The sequence below is a fragment of the Myxocyprinus asiaticus genome, chromosome 43, assembly GCF_019703515.2.
Source record: "Myxocyprinus asiaticus isolate MX2 ecotype Aquarium Trade chromosome 43, UBuf_Myxa_2, whole genome shotgun sequence".
NCBI lineage: Eukaryota > Metazoa > Chordata > Actinopteri > Cypriniformes > Catostomidae > Myxocyprinus > Myxocyprinus asiaticus.
The window spans coordinates 33,130,743-33,154,154 of NC_059386.1; the positions used below are offsets into that span (position 1 = coordinate 33,130,743).

At 37.5% G+C, this 23,412-nt stretch overlaps 1 protein-coding gene across 10 annotated transcripts in view; it reads left to right on the forward strand.

The window, feature by feature from the left end:
• LOC127433694 (membrane-associated phosphatidylinositol transfer protein 2-like) overlaps positions 1–23,412 on the forward strand; it is a 694,725-nt gene that overhangs the window by 45,729 nt on the left and 625,584 nt on the right. For 8 of the 10 annotated variants that reach the window (XR_007895915.1, XM_051685798.1, XM_051685797.1 and 5 more), the window contains 9 exons: positions 5,804–6,018; positions 6,390–6,511; positions 8,675–8,908; positions 16,814–17,146; positions 17,228–17,323; positions 18,548–18,652; positions 18,818–18,882; positions 22,026–22,282; positions 22,808–22,997. Coding sequence is in view for 9 of the 10 variants with exons in the window: in XM_051685798.1 (XP_051541758.1) it covers positions 5,804–6,018; positions 6,390–6,511; positions 8,675–8,908; positions 16,814–17,146; positions 17,228–17,323; positions 18,548–18,652; positions 18,818–18,882; positions 22,026–22,282; positions 22,808–22,997 (1,617 nt within the window). In the remaining variant the exon portion in view is untranslated. Of the gene's footprint in view, positions 1–5,803; positions 6,019–6,389; positions 6,512–8,674; positions 8,909–16,813; positions 17,147–17,227; positions 17,324–18,547; positions 18,653–18,817; positions 18,883–22,025; positions 22,283–22,807; positions 22,998–23,412 lie in introns of those variants that run through there. The other 2 variants (XM_051685802.1, XM_051685806.1) reach the window with 2 other exon arrangements.

Sequence of the window (23,412 nt, forward strand, 5' to 3'; positions counted from 1 at the left end):
CTAAATTTCACAGACCACATCTCAAAGACTGCAAGATCATGTAGATTTACACTCTACAATATCAGGAAGATAAGACCCTTCCTCTCTGAACATGCCACTCCACTTCTTGTCCAGTCACTTGTCATAACTAGACTGGACTACTGTAACACTCTCATTGCAGGCCTCCCTGCATGTGCAATTAGACCCCTGCAAATGATCCAGAATGCAGCAGCACGTCTGGTCTTTAATGAACTAAAGAGAGCGCATGTTACACCACTCCTTGTCTCTCTTCACTGACTGCCGGTTGATGCACTTGTCAAGTTCAAGGCTCTGATGCTGGCGTACAAAACAGTCACTGGGTCTGCTCCAGCATACCTAAAATCATTTATGCAGAGCTACGCACCCACTAGAAGCCTGCGGTCGGCTAAGGAACATCGCCTTGTTGTACCATCACAAAGAGGCACCAAAACACTTTCCCAAACTTTCGGCTTCATCATACCACGGTGGAATGACCTTCCCAAATCCATTCATGAAGCTGACTCACTTTCTGTCTTCAAAAAACGGCTAAAAACACATATTTCCATGAGCACTTAACCAGTCACTAAAAAAAAAAAAAATTTTAGTAAATCTAGTCTTTGGACACATTACACAGAACAGGTCAAACCAAACTTTTACTCTCAACATGCAATGAAAGGATCTCTGCGCTGAACTTCTTCATCAATAATCATCTGAACCTTCACCAGCCAGTGGTTAATCACAGACATTTTTAGTCGCATAGCACGACATTTGATTGAATATGTGAGTGATTTATTTGCATTGTAGAAGGTTGTGCATAGACTAAAAGATCGATCTTTGGATTTTTAGAATCAAAGCCCTAATAAATATGTAAGTATATCTGTTTCTCTAAAAAAAAAAAGTTATGAATAACAGGTATTCTCAGTCATTGGTCATTAAAAACTAAAAAAAAAAAAAAAAACTCTTATTGTTCTCAAAAATGTCATTTTCTGAAGCTTCCTTTCTGATCTGTCTTCCGTCACAGCAACATCACATGTTGCTCTCTCCCTCTTCGGTCAGACCCCCCCTTTCTGCAGCGTCACGGCTGAGCTCTGGTTGCCATGGATACCTGTGACATCAGCTGGAACGTGGCGCTCGCTGCAGTCATTTGTTTGCACTGTAAGAGAGAGAGGTCACGATGATGCAGGCCTGTTGCCAGGGCAACTTTAGTCCCGTGATTTCTGTTATCCGCGGATGGGCAGCAGAGGTGCGTCGTGCCGAGGTTAAACCCCTTTCACATGATCCATGACCATATAGGGCTACGTTTGACTTCCATTTGTCTGCGGAGATGCTAAATTAAGGGTGCAGCCGAGTGCAGCTTCGGCAAGATAGACGAATATTTTGAGGGCAGATCTGGGGTGGCAAAAATTCAACAAATCTCCTTGAGAGCTCCTTATAAAGCATATTCATTTTTCATTCAAATTAAAGTCATCCACATCAAATGTGTACTTGGTTAGAGTGCAAGGGAATCATGTCAGGTAAAATGGTTTCATTTTGTCTGCAGTTTTACAGTTTGAATGAGTTTGTATTAGTTATAGTAGCTTTACTTAAAGGTATAGTTCACCCAAAAATGAATTCTGTCATCATTTACTCACCATCATGTTGCTTTAAACCCATACTTTTTTCAGTAAAATATCTAAACATTCTTTAAACAAGATATTTTGTCTCATTTTTAAAGAAATCCCAAAAAAACAATTTGTAACATTTTATGCTTATAACAAGAAAAAAAATTTGTTGGGGTAAGAAAAAAAAAACTTGATTCAAAAAGTGAAGTTTCTTTTTCTCACCTCATTGGCAAATTGTTTTTTTACTTGTTTTAAGCATACTAAATTGTGATAGATTTCATATCTTGTCATTCTTCTTATCAAGTATTTTTGTATGTTTTAAAGACGTTTCAATATTCTTACAGGATTAGGCAAAAATACGAAAATACAGCATTTTTTTTAGTGTATGATTTTCTTTCATATGTGAAATACAAAAGGTGAATTTTTTTTCAACAAACATCATAGTTTCTCCTTTCCATTTATTCTAAGTAATTGGGGGACTGCTATCAAACTTTAAAATGACACCATTGAAGTGATGCACCATTTTTGTTATCCATATGACTTTGATTTTCAGTTAAAAAGGGTTAAATTTCAGTCTTTTCCTCAAACAAAGCAGAAGACATTGCACGTGAGTTGCATGAATTACTTTTGTGTTTTTTTTGTTGTTTTTTTTTGGGGGGGGGGGGTGACATTTTTAGAGCTTGACAAGAAAACGCTCCCAGTTTGTATTATTTTTTGCGTAAAAGGCTATTTCAGATTCAACTGCATTTTGCCGCGTTTTCACATGACACATTCACATTTTATTGAAGCTTAATTAGGCATATCCTTGAAAACCATTAACAACCATGTGTTGGTCTGATAAATCACACTTCTGCATGCAAAATATTACATTTTTATGTTAATTTTACATATTGTTGGACCTATGCAGGTCATGGCAACATTAATTTCAGTGTTATCTTTTAAAAAAAGGCAATTTTTGTTTGCTTTTGTAAAGGTAACAATTTTGGTACTGTGTTGGGTCGCCATTTGGTGTCCAATGTAAAATCTGGGTCCTTAAGCACAACAGGTTGAGAACCACTGGGCTATGGAGTGTGTGTGTTAGCAATTGATTGTAGCGGGTGCGGGGCCTGATGTCATCTGTCAGCACTATCATGAAGTGCAGGTGGCTGCACGCTGGGACGGTGAGCAATAACAGATACTGCACTGTCTCTGCCGCCCGTTCTCTTTCTCATCTGCTATTTGTCTGTCTGTCCTCCTATCATCGCCGGCTGTTGACAGCTCACCTCTTCTACATAACACCACAACGTGATTGCGCGGTTTCTTCACGCTTAGCACATGTAGCTGTGAACCATTGCACAAACTGTATCAGACAAGTTTAAAACTTACTACGATCAATAGTTTTAGTGATTCTTTCTCCTTAGAAATCGTCACTAATAATAATTTTAAAAAAAAGGTCTACCTCATCTTTTTGTCGGGTCTCTCTTCATAAAAATGCTAGCAGCTTGCACAGAATTGTAGTTGCCATGTAGTCCATATCTCAGAACTGTCAACTATTAATGCTTGTGGTGGCATGTAATGAGACCCCTTTGATGAGTAAACGAAAATGGTGTAACTTTCTACTCTCTCTCTCTCTCTCTCTCTCTCTCTCTGGCACAAACTTCCCCTTAATGAAGGCCTTAAGTAAGCACTTTTGGCTTTTAATCTTGCGGCTATCATCTCACTAATGCAGTGACATGGCCAATGGGATCTATGTGGCCATCTGCACCAGAGCATGCCAACTTTAATTTCCTGTAATTCGTCTTATTTAACCACAGAGGACATACAACAATTACACAACAACATGTACATCAATTTCAACTAGATATTGACGGACTGATGGATGGATGGATGGATGGATAGATGGATAGATACTATGGATGGACAGACAGATGGACAGATAGATAGATCCTCATTTTTTAACCACTCCACAGATTTCATATTAGCAAACTATTGTTTTGGCAAGTCTTTTAGGACATCTACTTTGTGCATGACACAAGTAATTTTTCCAACAATTATTTACAGACAGATTGTTTCACTTTAATTGACTATATCACAATTCTAGTGGGTCAGAACTTTACATACACTAAGTTAACTGTGCCTTTAAGCAGAAATTATGTCAAGCCTTTGGCAATTAGCCAATTAGCTTCTGATAGGCTAATTGGAGTCAATTGGAGGTGGACCTGTGGATGTATTTTAAGGCCTACCTTCAAACTCAGTGCCTCTTTGCTTGACATCATGGGAAAATCAAAAGAAATCAGCCAAGACCTCAGAAACAAAATTGTGGACCTCCACAAGTCTGGTTCATCCTTGGGAGCAATTTCGAAATGCCTGAAGGTACCACGTTCATCTGTACAAACAATAGTACGCAAGTATAAACACCATGGGACCATGCAGCCATCATACCGCTCAGGAAGGAGATGCATTCTGTCTCCTAGAGATGAACGTAGTTTGGGGCGAAAAGTGCAAATCAATCCCAGAACAATAGTAAAGGACCTTGTGAAGATACTGGAAGAAGCAGGTAGACAAGTATCTATATCCACAGTAAAATGAGTCCTATATCAAAATAACCTGAAAGGCTGCTCAGCATGGAAGAAGCCACTGCTCCAAAACTGCCATAAAAAGCCAGACTACAGTTTGCAAGTGTACATGGGGACAAAGATTACTTTTGGAGAGATTTCCTCTGGTCTGATGAGACTAAAATGTAACTGTTTGGCCACAATGACCATTGTTATGTTTGGAGGAAAAAGGGTGAGGCTTGCAAGCTGAAGAACACCATCCCAACCGTGAAGCATGGGGGTGGCAGCATCATGTTGTGGGGGTACTTTGCTGCAGGAGGGACTGGTGCACTTCATAAAATAAATGGCATCATGAGGAAGGAAAATTATGTGGATATATTGAAGCAACATCTCAAGACATCAGCCATGAAGTTAAAGCTCGGTCGCAAATGGGTCTTCTAAATGGACAATGACTCCAAGCATACCTCCAAAGTTGTGGCAAAATGGCTTAAGGACAACAAAGTCAAGGTATTGGAGTGGCCATCACAAAGCCCTGACCTCAGTCCGATAGAAAATTTGTGGGCAGAACTGAAAAAGCGTGTGCGAGCAAGGAAGCCTACAAACCTGACTCCGATACACCAGTTCAGTCTGGAGGAATGGGCCAAAATTCCATCAAATTGTGAGAAGCTTGTGGAAGGCTACCCAAAACATTTGACCCAAGTTAAACAATTTAAAGGCAATGCAACCAAATACTAACAAATTGGGAAATGTGATGAAAGAAATTAAAGCTGAAATAAATAATTCTCTCTACTACTATTCTGACATTTCACATTCTTAAAATAAAGTAGTAATCCTAACTGACCTAAGACAGGGAATGTTTTCTTCGATGAATAAATGTCAGGACTTGTGAAAACTGAGTTTAAATGTATTTGGCGAAGGTGTATGTAAATTTCTAAATTCAATTGTGGATGGATGGATGGATAGATATAGATAGATACGATGGCTGGATGGATGGATAGATATATACTATGGATGGATGGACGGATAGATGGATGGATGGATGGATACTAAGGATGGATGGACGGATGGACGTACGGACAGACAAACAGATAGATACTATGGATGGATGGATGGATAGATAGATACTATGTGTAGATAGATAGACAGATACTATGAATGGATGGATGGATTGATGTTGGAGTTTGAATTAACAAGCATTCCATTGGCTTGTTTGAACATTCTGTCAATGTAAGTCTATTGGATTTTTCAGATATTTGATAGTCCGCTGTGCAAAAGTAGTTTTTTCCAATCAGTTAGAAAATATAGCAATGTGAGACAGAACAGTCTGAATGTCTGTGCCAAGTTTGGTGGATGTAGCTTGAAAGCTCTAGGAAGAGTTACAACTGATAATTGGAAAACCCTAAACAAAGTCTGTAGAATAACAGTAATGGCGTTGTAATTAGTTCAAGTATAAATATCAAAAATGTATGTCCTGAAATATTTTAAGACTTATAATGAAAATTCCAGTCTTGAATGCTGATTGATCAGTACTGTGTACAATTTTAGCTTTCCATAGTTGTTTAGTATGATTAGGATTCTAAGTAACAATGTATTTTCTAATTGGTGGCGTGACTCTTTAGAAGCACTTCGAAAGTTTGCTGACTTTAACCCCTGACCTTTTCCTCTTTGCAGAAAAAGAGTCGTGAAGAGAGCGAAGGCGAGGGCAGCGGGGTGGAAATCCTGGAGAACCGACCCTATACTGACGGGCCAGGTGGCTCTGGTCAGTACACACATAAGGTATACCACATCGGCCAACACATTCCCAGCTGGTTCCGTTCCATCTTGCCGAAAGCTGCTCTTCGTGTGGAGGAGGAATCCTGGAACGCCTACCCATACACCCGCACACGGTCAGTGCCTTATCTTTTAATGATACAACACAACCTGGCTCTCTTTCAAGAGTCCACCGATAAATATCAATAACAGCTTTTAACATTCAAGCATCATCACTCTGGTTTTAAAGTCAACATGTTCTTTTAACTTGCATGATCCAATTGATTCCTGATGGATAAAATCATGTCTTGACCTACATTTATTCTTGAAAATGTCAGATTACAGAAGTAAATGGGGTTGCGAACACATAAGTGGGGTGTTGCAGTTGCAAGCACTGCATGTGTATTTGTTACCAAATGAAAGGTTTAGGATACGTGTAGACTACATCATGACACTGATGTAATGAAATTACATCAGTGATTTTAATCTCTACTTTTCTGTTCTGCAGCTACACATGTCCCTTTGTCGAAAAGTTTTCCATCGATATTGAGACGTTCTACAAGCCGGACACGGGTACCTATAATGACGTCTTCAACATGTCCTCTAACGAGAAGAGACAACGTGACATAGGTACGGTTGCGCCTTTCCTCATTTTTATTCTGCATGCAAGTTGCAATTGAAGGATTATGTGTATTTAAAAATGGAAGACAAAATCTTTCCTTATCTTTTTGTTGACTCCAATGGCAGTGCATCTAATCAAACTGAGTATTTTTTCACTTGATAAGCAGATGCCAACATCGACAGGTTGTGTGACATGCTCTCATCCTTGAACAAATTAACAAAATTGTTTGTTGAAAGAAAATGTGACTCAAACTATATTAAATTTGGGTTCACTTGGAGCAAGGATAAATTCGGCTACCAAGAGAATTAAACCATTCAAAGATTTTTGAAACTTAACACTCAAAGCCTTTTTTTGAGTTTGTTCTTTTATATGATAAATAATTCTAGTACTGTTTTTTGTCACTTGATCTCTAGTGTAAAATCTGAGTCCTAAAGCAAACCACTTTATAACCACTGTATTAAAAAGTCAGCATCTAGTATGAGACATTGTTGCACACTTGAGCTCTTCTTGTTTCAGAAACTCTTGGTTTGTGTAGCTCTGACAGACACTCATGCACTCAACTTTCAAGCAATATAAGCAGGAGGAGCTCTTGAGTCATGCCTCTGTGGTTTAAATGCAGACAAACTGTTACCTCATTGACATATTACCACGCTGCTGTTGGGTAGCGTGCTGCTGCGCGAAAGCTCTGCTGCACTCTGGGACAGGTATTGGTGGCTGTCTGTGCTGAACGTAGACAGACGCAAGCACTGCGGGGGAAGCGCCCTGTCAGTGCTGTTACATAACTCCATTCCAGGCTGGATCATGTACCTGTATTAGCGTGCTGCAGAGACACCTAGAGGCCGTCTGCTGCTGACAAGCCTGTCTGCAAGCAGGATACAACCTAACACCAGCAACTGTGAATCTTTAGAGACCTGCAAAGTGTGCAGCTGGAAAGATAAAAGTTATGAACAATTTGGTTTTTCCACAGCAGTAAAGTGAATAAACCAAGAAGAGTCACGTTGGAAACTATAAGGACTCTTCTTCAATTATGTTTTGGATTCTTATTCCACTTTACAATTATGGTTCCTTAATAATTCCATTAACAATTCTTTCAGTGCTGTTAAGAAAGCAACCCTTGAAAAATCGGCCCTAACAATATATTTCGAATATATATATATATATATATATATATATATATATATATATATATATATATGTATATATATATATATATATATGTATATCTCAAAGACACTAAACAAAAACAAAAATTTGTAGTAAATTTTTTTTTAATAAAAAAAAGAATTGTTTGCTGCTGAATGGTATGGTGTTCTGACCACAACAAGGCTTCAAAAAATATATCTTAAAAATTAAATATTTGCTCTTAAAAAATGGCTTAAAGGTGTTTTGTTTTAATCAGAGGAACCATAATTTCAATCAAACAGCCATTGTAGCCAAGTAGATTCATGGAAGAATGATATTTAATCATTTTAATTTATATGCACCAGTATACACAAAAATATTTAATTTCATCAAATTGAATTGAGTAATCTTTAATAGAATAAAAAAAGCATATTTTAAGTTTTATTAATTTAATTTTGTTAAACATTCAATACACTATTCAATTTGATGGAATTTTGTTATGAAATTGAAACGTGTAATTCTTAAAAATATGCTAAAATATTTTTTGAGTGTACAACAATACATGGTAATAAAATCGATAATTTTAACTACTTTAATTTATCTAATTTATTTATTTGTACAAACGTTTTTGTGAATGGGATGTGCAAAAAACAAAATTTTATATCGCCAACAGGGTCATCGCAATTATATCGTGAATCATTTATATATTGCCCAGCCCTAGTCCATGATGGTAAAGAAATGCAGATGTTCATTAATTGTTAACACAACCAACCATCATTCTGGTGCAGAATAAAAAAACTGAAACAACCGGTTCTTGATTCCCAACCCTAAAGAAGAGAGGCCTTTATGATGCAAATTTTCTATGATAAATCAGGTTTTACTGCCTTGAACAAATCAAGTTTATTATTTTCGTTATTCAGAAGATTATAGAAAATCTCAGTGACAAATTCTTATGTTTTCCATTAATGGATTCATTATCAACCCGTTCACCATTTGTGCCTTGTTCCCCCAAAGCTGTGATCACTAATGGGAGCACATTTCATTCCCAGATCCCATTGACATTGTGAAAGATTTCATTGCCCCTCATGAGTACCTGGCCGAGGAGGACCCTAAACTCTACAAGTCGGCGAAAACCCAACGTGGCCCCCTGTCCGACGACTGGATCACGGAAATCAACAACAACCCAGGCACAATGCCCGTCATGTGTGCTTACAAGTTGTGCAAAGTGGAGTTCCGTTACTGGGGCATGCAGTCTAAGATTGAACGCTTCATTCACGACGTGGGTAAGTGCAAACGTTCGCACAATGTTCATGGGATTTCTTTTTTTATATATATATATATTGGTGTCTTCTAGGGTTGTCACAATACCAAAATTTGGAATTTATATCAATCAAAACTCATATTCTAAGATGCATAGTTCTAAATTCTGGTTGGGTGTGCCACATTCAAAGCTGTTGTAAAATTGCCAATAGATGCACACAGTTTGTCTCTCCATTAATTCTCTAAGTCAGCTGATCTATCTTCAGTATATTTGCTTGTATTGCAGCCCGGTAAAGTTTTGTTATCATTGTGTGTGGGTGGGTAGCAGGTGTCAAATGTTCTGTCTGGAAAAGAGTTGTTTAATCATTAACCTGCACTTAATGAAAATGAGATTGATGCAGTGCAGTTCCATTGAAAATCAACGATCAGTTAAGAGCACCGCCCCCTCCAGACAACATCAGTGCACAATTCATTTCCTTCCCTGCTTAATCTTTTTCATTACTTTTTTATTGGCTCTTTTCCTTGATCATTTGCAAGCATCACATGTTGACGTTCAGGAACTGTTAATGAAACTGAACTTTATGAGTTAGTGTGGATGTGGCCTTAGAAAGAGACTTATGTCAAGATTTATGTCAACACTTTTCAGAATGTTCTCGAAAATCACGGTGATAAATTTATTTGGTTTTCATTCATGGATTTAACATAAGCCTGTTCACCGTTCGTGCCCTTTTCACCCAAAACTGTTTTCCTTCTCTGCCTTGCTGTTTTCTGGATACTGAAAATAAATTTGGTTTGCATCCCTTGATTATCAAGCTCAGTTATGTATAGGACTGTATATCTGTGAAATATTGTATCTTAATAGGAAATTGGGCTGGGCGGGATGGCGATATAATGTATATCGTTGCAACGGTATAAAGTTTCAACTGGTAGAGATTTTTCTATACCGTGTGTATTTTGGTAAGAAAATATCTGAGCATAAGCAAACACTTATGTTCAACTAAAAAGAGAAAGCCTCATTATTTGCTTGGATTAAAAAACGATGCAAAGTATGTAAAACAGAAAAAGTATTATTTTTAAATAATTCGTGATTTATTGATACGTTTTTTTTTTCAATGGACATGACAAGTTTACCATTAGACTACTTTGGACATTGTTTTAAAGCTATACTATGTAACTTTTGGCCCTCTAGCGGTTTAAACATAAAACTGCAGGTTACTTGCGGAGGAACATTTTTTTGGTATTACGTGAGTTGTGCTTCGACTCTGCTCTTCTGCGTGGATGAATCTGATGGTTTGAAGTGTACCGGTGTAACCATGGTTACAGGTGATCGTCTTATCAGATCGAATGTCTCTAACAAAACTCGCTCCCTCCCCTCAAAAATAAATTAATTAATAACGAAAGGAAGAAAATGACGGATATCTGAAAATATGTCTATTGAGCAAGTACAGTTGTGCTCAAAAGTTTGCATACCCTGGCAGAAATTGTGAAATTTTGGCATTGATTTTGAAAATGACTGATCATGCAAAAAAAAACTGTCTTTTATTTAAGGATAGTGATCATATGAAGCCATTTATTATCACATAGTTGTTTGGCTCCTTTTTAAATCATAATGATAACAGAAATCACCCAAATGGCCCTGATCAAAAGTTTACATACCCTTGAATGTTTGGCCTTGTTACAGACACACAAGGTGACACACACAGGTTTAAATGGCAATTAAAGTTTAATTTCCCACACCTGTGGCTTTTTAAATTGCAATTAGTGTCTGTGTATAAATAGCCAATGAGTTTGTTAGCTCTCACGTGGATGCACTGAGCAGGCTAGATACTGAGCCATGGGGAGCAGAAAAGAACTGTCAAAAGACCTGCGTAACAATGTAATGAAACTTTATAAAGATGGAAAAGGATATAAAAAGATATCCAAAGCCTTGAAAATGCCAGTCAGTACTGTTCAATCACTTATTAAGAAGTGGAAAATTCGGGGATCTCTTGATACCAAGCCAAGGTCAGGTAGACCAAGAAAGATTTCAGCCACAACTGCCAGAAGAATTGTTCGGGATACAAAGAAAAACCCACAGGTAACCTCAGGAGAAATACAGGCTGCTCTGGAAAAAGACAGTGTGGTTGTTTCAAGGAGCACAATACGACGATACTTGGAAAAAAAATGAGCTGCATGGTCGAGTTGCCAGAAAGAAGCCTTTATTGCGCCAATGCCACAAAAAAGCCCGGTTACAATATGCCCGACAACACCTTGACATGCCTCGCAGCTTCTGGCACACTGTAATTTGGAGTGACGAGACCAAAATAGAGCTTTATGCTCACAACCATAAGCGCTATGTTTGGAAAGGGGTCAACAAGGCCTATAGTGAAAAGAATACCATCCCCACTGTGAAGCATGTTGGTGGCTCACTAATGTTTTGGGGGTGTGTGAGCTCTAAAGGCACGGGGAATCTTGTGAAAATTGCTGGCAAGATGAATGCAGCATGTTATCAGAAAATACTGGCAGACAATTTGCATTCTTCTGCGCGAAAGCTGCGCATGGGATGCTCTTGGACTTTCCAGCACGACAATGACCCTAAGCACAAGGCCAAGTTGACCCTCCAGTGGTTACAGCAGAAAAAGATGAAGGTTCTGGAGTGGCCATCACAGTCTCCTGACCTTAATATCATCGAGCCACTCTGGGGAGATCTCAGACGTGCGGTTCATGCAAGACGACCAAAGACTTTGCATGACCTGGAGGCATTTTGCCAAGACGAATGGGCAGCTATACCACCTGCAAGAATTTGGTGCCTCATAGACCACTATTACAAAAGACTGCACACTGTCATTGATGCTAAAGGGGGCAATACACAGTACAGGGGTCATTTCATTTTCTTTCTTTGTTGCCATGTTTTGTTATGATTGTGCCATTCTGTTATAACCTACAGTTGAATATGAACCCCATAAGAAATAAAAGAAATGTGTTTTGCCTGCTCACTCATGTTTTCTTTAAAAATGGTACATATATTACCAATTCTCCAAGGGTATGCAAACTTTTGAGCACAACTGTAAGTAGCATATCTTCTGCTGTTGTTTTGACTTATTGAAAACAGTTGTTTTAAAATAAAAAGCATTACAAAAGTTAGGCAATAATGACATTAGACATAAGGATTACTAGTCATATCAAATAAAATCAAATAGTGGAAACTATTATAGCTTAGCTAGCAGGCAAATAGACCAAGGTAGTAACTGGTTTAGAGATTAGCATTGTTACCAGCATAAAAGTAAACATTTTTCCATTGTCCTTCCTTCATTTGAAAATGAAATTGAAAACACTGCAGTATCACAATCCATAATAAAATACCCCATTACAGTGACTGACGCTATCTAATGAACTACTGCGCTAAGAGAGCTACCTGGCGAACAATTGGTCCAATAAAATATCTTCCCTGTCCAGTAAGAAAAACTCTATCTCTGGTTCGGTTTTTAAATCCTTTAAGATCTTGGAGATGTCGCCACCTCTGAAAAGCCAATCTGATGTTTCATGTTTTATTACGGGCTCTGTCGCTTTCCCTTTCTGCTTGCAGACTCTTTTCGGTTCAAGGTTTCTTTATTTTGAAAATGGGTGATTCGCCAGAGGGTTCCCTTTTTGAATGATCCATGGTCAATGTCGCTCAGTTATTGTAGCTACAAACTTTCAGCTTCAAAATACTACCACACCTATAACCGCACATACACGCGCTGTAGTAGCTGGATCTTATTTTTTTTTTATTTACGGACATGACATAAACATGCACGGGCGATTGGCGGAAGTATGCAATTTCCCACCAAATCTGTCCCGATAGCTCTAAAATATACAAAATTATTATAGGCTTACCATAGTGAATCGGGGTAAGGTAAAAACATAGTTTGGGAGATGGATTGTTGGTGTACTTGCTCATTAATGAACATTTTTCATTTCTAACAAAAAAAATCTTAAATAGTAGCGTTAAATAAAAAAGGAACTTTCATAATTTTTTCAGAAAATGTTGTGTGTGGAAAAACGTTCCATAAAAATGTGCAAGATATATCGTCATATATCGTTATTGACCAGAAATTTCAAGAATATCGCTATACAGTATAATTCTTTGCTTATATCACCCATCCCTACAACATGGTTGTTTAATGCAGTGGTTCTCAACTGGTTTTGCTTCAGGACCCAGATTTTACATTGGAAAACGTAACCTGTATTTAATGTATCCTGGGTTGCATTTCCTTTTATGTTGCATAGTTTTGTTCATGGTTTTCGAGTACAAGCACATGCATCAAGTGACACTATTTTTGTTGTTGACGTCAACAACAAAAGCGACAGGAAGTTTTCTCTCCTCCCTTTTAAAAATTGAAGATCATATTTACTTATGAGCCCATTATTATCCCGTTTCAAACATAATTCAAACAGAACATACATATTACACAGGAGGAAAGGCTCCTCATTACCATGGTTAGGTCAGTGAAGCTAGTTTTAAATAATAGTAATAATAATAAGAAATTATAGTATTTATGAAAAAATAAATACTAGCTGAAACACATCTTGAAACTTTAACTACATCTGCCACTGTTGATATAAAATGAGGTCTAATAGATTCTACCTTTAGATTATTTCATAAACTATTAAGTTATTTTACTCATGTAAAATCGTGAAACAATTTTGTAAAGGTGATGATGTATAATGATTTTATTTTATTTTTTGCCGCATAGCACAGTGTTGCTCTTTTCCTCCTCAGTGCTGTTTGGCATGTCCGGGCTGCCTACTGTTTGAGAGGTTCGACTTGACTTCCTCCGTAACGCTTTAAACTAGAAAAGTCTCACTAGAACTGAAATTGGTCACATCAGTTTTGAGTTCTGCACTCCGCAGTATCGAGGGAAGTCCGGTTGTTGCACGCGTGCGCCAGAGAGAAGAGTAGATCATGATCGTGAGCTGGTTCCATTACACTCGTGCGAAAGTGCAGATGAGAAACCTTTAGCTGATTGTGAGATTATCATTAAATCTGCCTCGGCAGTCCTAAATAGGCTATCACTATTTGCTTTGACGTAGCATGCATGGTCTTTTTGGTTGTTAGTAGTGTTGGGGAATGTTAACACGTAAAAATAACACGTTTCTAAAAGTAACTAATTACAGTATGTTACATCTAGGGCTGTCAATTGATTACATTTTTTAATTGAATTAATTACAAGATGTGCCGATAAATAAATTTAATTAATTGCAATTAATCACATCGATATTTTGCCCCCAAATAAATGTAATTTAAAATAAAATAATCAAATATTATAGTTCAATTCAAGAACATTACATCATATACACATTCTGGCAACAGAAAATTTAAGCATTTAGACAATACAAAAAGTGTCTTTAAAAGTGAAAATATTGTTTGTTTTATTTCTATATCATTGAACATAACCCTATCATTAACCTACATTCCTCTGCTCTTTTTAATTGTTGGTTATTGTACATTATTACATTTTTATGGAAAGTAACTAATTAGTGACTTTTGTGCTTTTTTTTTTTTTTTTCTCTCATTGTGGCTCTCTCTTCCAGAAAGGAAAGGTTTTTACAATTTTCAACCAAAGTTTTTGATTTAACCCTCTGGGGTCTGAGGGTGTTTTGGGCCCTGGAGAAGTTTTGACATGCCTTGACATTTGTGCTTTTTTCAGTTGCTTAAAAACATATTAATGGCTAAAGTCTGATAACACTTTATTCAGCACAAACTGGGCTACAATAATATGTGAACAACATGTATGTACATGTTTGTATTTTTGAGAAAATAACGTTTATGCGTGGTCACTAAAATAAGGCCATATATCACATACTAAACATTTGTTCACTTTTGAGAACTGGATTTTGTAGCCTAGAGTTTTTGCTACAAAAATGATGTGAAAACCATCCTGATCACTCATTCATACAAAACAATATAGTCATTTAACTTCTGTAAGACACTTTGTGTTAGAAAGGCCATATGCGAGGAGGTGTGGATGATCATGAATACTGATGTGATTCACACCTGAGGAGACAAAGACCCCTCCCCTGAGAGAATGAATGTGAGGAGACTTAATGATTGAATGTATTATTTGTAGCTTATTCACAAAATCAAGTTTAAGTTAAAAGAAGTCATCTGACTATACATTTTCTTTACATAAAGACTTTACTTAAAAACTTTAGACCTACACTACCATTTAAAAGTTTTAGATCTGTAATATTTTTTAATGTTTTTAAAAGAAGTCTCTTCTGCTCACCAAGGCTGCATTTATTTGATCCAAAATACAGCAAAAACTGTGATTATTGTGAAATATTTTTACAATTTAAAATAACCGTTTTCTATTTGAATATATTGTCAAATGCAATTTATTCCTGTGATCAAAGCTGAATTTTCAGCATCATTACTGCAGTCTTCAGTGTCACATGATCTTTAGAAATCATTCTAATATGCACATTTTCTAATATGGTCATATTTACAGCACATTTTACACATTTACACCTGAACAGATATTTGCAAGCACAAGCTTCATTGATGATAATGAGGCAGCATAAACACTGGTTAAAATACAATCTAAACATTCATATTATTTTTATATCATATTACATATCATATTTATATCATACAGCATACAATTTAAATACCTGCTTTAGCCGAAACAACATTTAAATGTAACTAAAACTTGCCTATTAGGACATATTTCAAATTTCAATACTCTGAATCCTGGCTGGCAATTCTGGAAATAGTCCAGCTGGTAAAATATGTACATGTTTATATAAAATAGCATGTCAACTAATATGTAAGTAAAACTAAATGACTTACTCATCCGAAATTGTATCCTCGGCTGGATCAAGTCGCTCTTCAAAATGCAAACATTCCTCGTCGGATTCCCGCTCTTCTTCTGAGGAAAATGTGAACTCTTCATCACTATCCAGGAGCTTCCTCACCTGTGTAGCATGCCATCTTCCAAACGTGCAGGAAAGTGAATGAACTTGATGTTTTTTAAGGCACTGTTGGGGGCGTTCACCATTTGCATTGATTGCCTCGGCACATTACCGTATGAATAGCACGCTCTGCTGGTGGGTGGGATCTCATTAGCGATAATTAGCTGAGCCAGGAGAAACTGTACATCGCTTTGTTTCATACAGATTACATTGCAGGAGAATATTTGTTTTAAATGTGAATTGTTTTATTTAAAAGTAGACATTTTAAGCTTTCTTTAGACATATGTTTCATGTTTGTCTGATAAGTATTCGCAGAGTTTCAGTTCATTTTTGTGACGTGTTTCAGAAAGATGCTCACGGAGACAGAGACGGCTGAAAGTGCACCCTGTTTATTTTCTTTATTTTACAAAAGCACAAGGTTTTGTTGTTATTGTGAGTGTACACAAATAAAAGTAGACCCTTTATAGTCTCTAATGATGACTTACACTTATCTGTATGCCCAAAACATGACGGAGTATTTTAAGTCCACTGTTATGAGGAAAAAATCCAGCAGGACGCGCCGGCACTTCTGTCGACCCCAGAGGGTTAATGACTCTAAACATGCCAAGTTGTGCAACAAAGTAAAAAGTAATATCATATTTCCATACATATTGATTATACATGGATGCATACATTTGAATGATTTTCTAAAATATTTTAATAACATGTATATAAAAATACTTTCTTTTTTTTATTTATAAAAGGTATATTTTATGTTTTTGAATCATGAGCATCAAAAGGTTTTCTTGTGAAATTATCAGATATCATACTTTCTGACAATGACAGAGTCATGAGGGTCCACAGGGTCCTCTGTGTAATTTCATTTCCTGTTGTATAGTTTGTATATCAATGTATTTTTAAAATCCATGAGCATCATATCATAGTGCAGTGGCACTTTTAAATACTATCCTGTCCATGTTACTGTAAGAATTAATCTCCCAGCATCTTTCCATCAGGGTTGAGGAAGGTGATGGTCCGTGCTCATCGGCAGGCGTGGTGCTGGCAGGACGAGTGGTACGGTCTTACCATGGAGGACATCCGGCAACTGGAGCTAGAGACCCAGCTGGCCCTTGCGCAGAAGATGGCGCAGTACAGCTGCAATGAAGAGGGCGGTGAGAACAACGGCTCAGTTACTGGCCCTGAGAAAGAGCTCGAAACCAAAGAGGCCAACAGTTCCATCGAAGCAGATGGTACAGCGAGGAGCATTGGAGACACTCTACAGGCGCGAGGAGAGCTGACCAAGCAATGGTCCACCTCCTCAAGATCTTCACGCTCCTCCAAGAGGGGTGGTAAGTACACAACCTCATATTTCAAACTCTAGAATGGAATTATTCAATTTTATTTGTATATCACTTGTGTGTCACATACAGGAAGCCCTTCTCGCCACAGTATTTCTGAATGGCGCATGCAGAGCATCGCCAGAGACTCTGAGGACAGCACAGATGACGAGTTCTTTGATGCTCATGGTAATGCTCAACTGTGACCTAAAGGAATAATTCAACCAGTAATTACATTTTGGGCTTTGGTTATTCACCCTCATGTCATACTAAACCTTGAGGAGTTTAGTGTTTCCATGCATCACACTAAGAGATTTTTTGAAGAATCTTCATGCAGCTCTTTTCCATACAATGACAGTTGATAGTGGGAATATTTAACATAATGTCCATGAATAACATCTGTGGGATGCTGGCAATTACCAGAGACAATTTTGAACCATCCCTTAGTGAGTGGCTGTCAATGTTTTTGGTCATGCCCCCCTTTGAAACTAGAAAAATCTTTGATTTTAAAATAAATTATATAAAAAAAAAAAAATCATGTTTAAAGTTTTATATATATATATATATATATATATATATATATAAATGCTTTAAAAAAACATTAACTGCATTTTATTTCAGCTTCATGTCACTTTATCTAAAAATATAAAAAGCGTTATTTTAAAAAATGCAATGAAAATTGTTATTGTGCTGAATAACAAAAAAAATAGTCTCTTCATTTAAAAAATAAAATTCATCTGAATGAATATTTTGTCACTAGGACATTGCTCTGTTATTTTCTGTTTACTTTCTGTTACAAAAATTATGCATTTTAATATGTATTTTTTAAAATGTCCAAAAATTGGATAAATAAAAGTGATACTGCTTTGCAAGAGCAATGTTAATGGGATATTTCACCCAAAAAAATCAACATTTATTTACCCTCAAGTTGTTCCAAACCCGTATTACATTTTTCATCCGTGAAACACAAGGATTAGGGATGAAAGGGATTGTGATTGTGACTGTCTAAGTCCATAACATATAAAAGCACTATAAAAGTGAGCCTGAACTTTTTAAATATTCCTTTAAATTTTTTTGGGATTGATTCGCAGGGTTCTCACAGTCATGCACAACCAGGAAATATCAGGAGATTTCAAAATAGTGATTTCCAGGCCTGGTCATCAGTCATTAAGTCATTAAAAAAAATAACAAAATCCCAAAAAGTCATGGATATTTTCAAAGTGACAAAGTTCTTTCTAGTTATGTTTGGCTCCAAAATATTTCTAGAAATAAATATTTCAAAGTAAATATTTCTAAGGCTATAAATTGCTCTTTGTGAGTGCAGTTTCTATACAAAAAACCCGGAGAACCTAGGTATAAAAATATATTTATGAATATGTGATTTTTACTAAAAGCGGTCCCCTTATTTTACAGAGGACTTTTCTGACAACGAGGAGATCTTTGCCAAGGAGATCACCAAATGGAGCTCCAATGACCTGATGGATAAAATTGAGACAGCGGAGGCAGAAGAAGCTCAGGGTATGTGTGACATTATCTCTGCCTGTCTGACAGATATAATTGCACATTTTATCGGGAGGAAAAAAAGGACTTGTGTCCCAGAGATCACAGTCATAGTCGAGAGTCACATAATCATAGTGGCATTCCAGAACATGCATTGATTTTAGATTTCATTTGTATTTCTAGGTGACTTGTATCAAGAATCTGGGGTGGAGTTTTCTGGGACAGCCAGCGGGGAATGCCTCAATGAGGTATGTTACACTTTTGCATATTTTCATTTAAGACATAAACATTGCATAATGCCAGGTCAGATCTCTCACTGCAGCAGTTGATGCATTGATCTGTACTTGTGCTAATGGAGCAAAAATTCTGCACATATCGAGAGCAGCTACGTTGTTTTAATGCTGACGTAAATAACATCTGCGTAGTTTTTAATAGTTTGTCTAAGTAAGAATGCACTAGACGGACATCTTTGGCTGTTTTGCAACATTTCGTGCATGAGCATATTGTTAATTTAAAGGAACTTTAAAAATGCGACTCAAGACCATTCGTCACATTTGTTGCACTTTGTCCAGCTTTTTTTTTAACACAAGAACGTATTCAGTCTGAATGACCTCTTATGTGTCCATTTTTGCCCAACAAATGTCACTTGAATGCATAACATTGTAGAAACATTCCAGGAGGACTTGAAAACAACATCAGTATATGGCCATAGGGTCAATTTCTCATGGTGGCGAAAGGTTTCATGGACAAGAACAATCAGAAGTTGAAGGCCTTTGAGTTTCATCTCAGTGCTCATTAAATCTGGTCCACAGAGACCCAAGACAACACGGCGCTCCACCATCCGTAAGCTTAGCCGTAGAACATGCAGACGCCCAGCTGTAAGTCACAACGGCGCCCATTTAAACATCAGTTTAGAACCATTAGCGATTTAGTTCCCCGCCAGAAAATACATAGAGTTGAAGTCGTATTCCAGTGTCGTGTGTGTTGCTGCTAGAGATTGTGTTTGATGGAGTTTAGCAGATATTTACCCTGAACTAACCTCTAATTATGATGTCAGAAACGTCATTTCGCATAGTGGACACATGTGAGACACTTAGATAAGTAGTGTGTGGCTTTAAGGTTTTTCCATGGACGTCATGGAATAATCTTCATCTATAGGCTGCAACAGTGACCGCACACTTTTTATAGTGACTAGTGACTGTCAAGCTGAAGGGCAAAAAAATTCCATGAAATCACCATAAAAGTAATCCATATGACTCGTGCGCCATATTCCAAGTCGCCTGATGCCATGCAATAGCTTTGAATGAGGAACAGACCAATAACAAAAAGTCTTTATGTAAGGGATAGAGCTGTTCACCCATGACGTAAATTTTTAGGTGAACCCAGAAATCTAATTCGCCACGTGTTCCCTCTGGATTTTCCGATGGGGTTTTATAATGGGGTTTTTAAGCTTATGAGTAAAATAAGGTCTGTGGTAAACAATAATTGACGATACGTGGACGTTTTGATCTACAGCATAAATTACACACATACCTCAAATGTGAATTTTGAAGCCGTATTAAATTATATATCTCTTTTTTTTTAAATGCACAGTGGCTTCAAAATTCACTTTTGAGGTATGAATGTGTGTAATTTATGTTGTAGATCAAAACGTCCACGTATCAGCAAGTAATATTTACCACAGACCTTATTTTACTCATATTTAAAAACCCCATTACAAAAACCTATTAGAAAATCCAGAGGGAACCCATGGCGAATTCTCTTCCGGGTTTTTGGACTACAAGCTGAACAGCTCTATAATGTACAGTCAGACAGTTAACGCAAAATAAACCCTGACAGGGTGATCAGGACTTGTATCATCCTGAGGGGGTTTATTTTGCAATAACCAGCTGACTGTACATTATCCCGCTTATTATACGGCTAATAACCAATTAATAAATAAATGGACATAAAATGTTGATTTGCTTTGAAATTATGTAATTACGGATGTGAGAATAAAGAAATTGCTGTGCAGCTGAATTCCACCTCCGGTTTGCATTAGAGTTCTGCTGGTGTTTATTTTGTAAATAATGACCATCTGACTGCTCATTATCCAGCTTATTACAAGATTGCTTGCCAAATAAATAAATAAATAAACGGACATGAAACATTGATTTAAGTTGAAATAATTTTATTGGCTTACTTGTAGAGTTCACATAGTGATCCGAGAAGTAGGAAAGATGACTTTCAATTCCCGGTTGGCCGGTCTGATATGTCTTAATCCCAGGATGTGCGGTTGTTACCGGTACTTAAAAATATCGGACTGCTAGATGGCACTATTGACCAATCAGAATCAAGTCTTTCAGAGAGCCGTGCAATAATAATCTTTCCGGGGGGCCTGGGTAGCTCAGCGAGTACTGGCGCTGACTTCCACTCCTGGATTTGCGAGTTCGAATCCAGGGTGTGCTGAGTGACTCCAGCCAGGTCTCCTAAGCAACCAAATTGGCCCGGTTGCTAGGGAGAGTAGAGTCACATGTGGTAAACTCCTCGTGGTCGTGATTAGTGATTCTCGCTCTCAATGGGGCGCGTGGTAAGTTGTGCATGGATCGCGGAGAGTAGCATGAGCCTCCACACGCGGAGTCACCGCGGTGTCATGCACAACGAGCCATGTGTTGAGATGTGCGGATTGACGGTCTCGGAAGCCGCGGCAACTGATACTTGTCCTCAGCCACCTGGATTGAGTTGAGTAACCGCGCCACCACAAGAACCTACATAGTAATGGGAATTGGGCATTCCAAATTGGGAGAAAAGTGGATAAAAAAATAAATAAATACACAATAATAATAATAATCTTTCCATCCACTAAAGCTCACGTCTAGAATTAAAAAATGTTGCACTGCATTCAGTTTCTACGAATGCGAGAAACAATGGCGTTTTACATCAGTCACGTTAACACACAATTTCTTCATTTTGCATGCTAACGCTAGCTTTGTATGGCTTCAGAAGACTTGAAATATAGTGCATGACTTGTATGGACTACTTTTTATCATTCTTTTTTTTTTTTATGCATTCATTTTTTTTGGTCTTTTTAAACTGGTCACTATGAACTGTCATCGTTTGGAAAAGAGCTGCATCTAGACTCTTCAAATATTTCTAATATTTCAAGAAAAATTATCATACAGGTTTGGAACAACACGTGTGAGTAAATAATAACAGTAACAAATATTTAAACCTATTCCTCATGACATGTCTTGTTATCGCTAAAAATAATTTTGTGAATGGGATTTTAACTTAAACCCTACTGTTGCTGTCTGTATCATGTTTAGTAATATTTGTCCTTCACAATACAGTAGCATGTTGTCATTAGTGTTTGTGGGAATGTATTTGAAATGCTGCAATAACAGTCATTCAGTTATTTTCTCAGGACTCCTCGTCACAGCAGTGTTTACAACCCTCCAAAATCCACGTCCTCCTCCTGGTCCTGCATGGCGGAAACATCTTAGACACGGGCAGTGGAGACCAGAACAGCAAGCAGTGTGATGTCAACACCATTAGCAGTGCATTTGATGCTGTGATGAGGGTTCATTATCCAGCTGCTTTGGGCCGCATTGCCATACGTCTGGTGCCGTGTCCGGCGGTGTGTGTGGAGGCTTTCTCTCTAGTGTCAAAGTGAGTATAAACACTCACACAAATTTGATCCAAATCCCTGTCAGTAAGTTGCAGTAGTAGTGGAAATAACTACAAGTAGAAACACTACAATCTTAACTATGTTTTTAGTAGCTCAGCTGTAGTTTTCAAATCAAATAGATTTCCAACAAATAGTGGTTTACTTAAAAAAAAAAAAAAAAATGGTTATATAAACAAACATGGGGAGAACATGCAAACTCCACACAGAAAGGCCCTGGGTGAGCTGGGACTTGAACCTGGGACCTTCTTGCTGTGAGGTGACAGTGCTACCCACTGAGCCACCATTTATTTTGAACAGAGTCTATGACTGTAGTTTTTCTACTTTTAAATTGAAAGCTTGTCAAGCTACAAGCTACTCATTTAAAATGGCTTTCCCACAACTGCTATCAAACCGGTCACCTAAACTAGTGTCCATCTGTTTTTACATTCAGGCACTAATTCAGTGATAAATTGCTTCTGACTTGTAATAACCCAGTATGCTCTCTGTCCCGTGTGCCCTTGACACAGTTTGAGTCCTTACAGCTATGATGAAGGCTGTCTGTCCAACAGTCAGGATCACATCCCTCTGGCCGCCCTGCCCCTATTGGCCACCTCTGCGCCACAGTACCAGGACGCCGTGGCAACGGTCATAGTGCGAGCCAATCAGGTCTACAGTGACTTCATCAAATCCCTGGAGGGGGCCACTTTCACAGGCCAAGTCAGTGCTTTGTGTTTATTTTAGTTGCTTTTATTTACAGATCTGAGCAATGGGAAAATGTTGTGCCCATAAAATGCAGTTAGTTTGAGTGTGCTGGTTGTAAAAATATATTTTGATAGGGACGTGCACTATATTTGAAATTGCAAAATGTGCTCTTAACAGAGTTCCATCGGTTATAAAAAAAACCTGTGAAATATCAGTTTTCCATAATGACCGTTTAATCGATTGACAGCCCTAAAAATTAATAAAACCCCATGGAAATTTCTATAGTGAATATCAATTTTTCTAGTTTTGCTCTAGTCTAAAATATTAAATCACCTAGAAATTGCTCTTGTGTAGAGCAAAACCTCATAATGATGTTCAGTTTGTGAGCGAATCATCCTTTTTGAGTCAGTTCTTTTCAATGAGTTAGTCT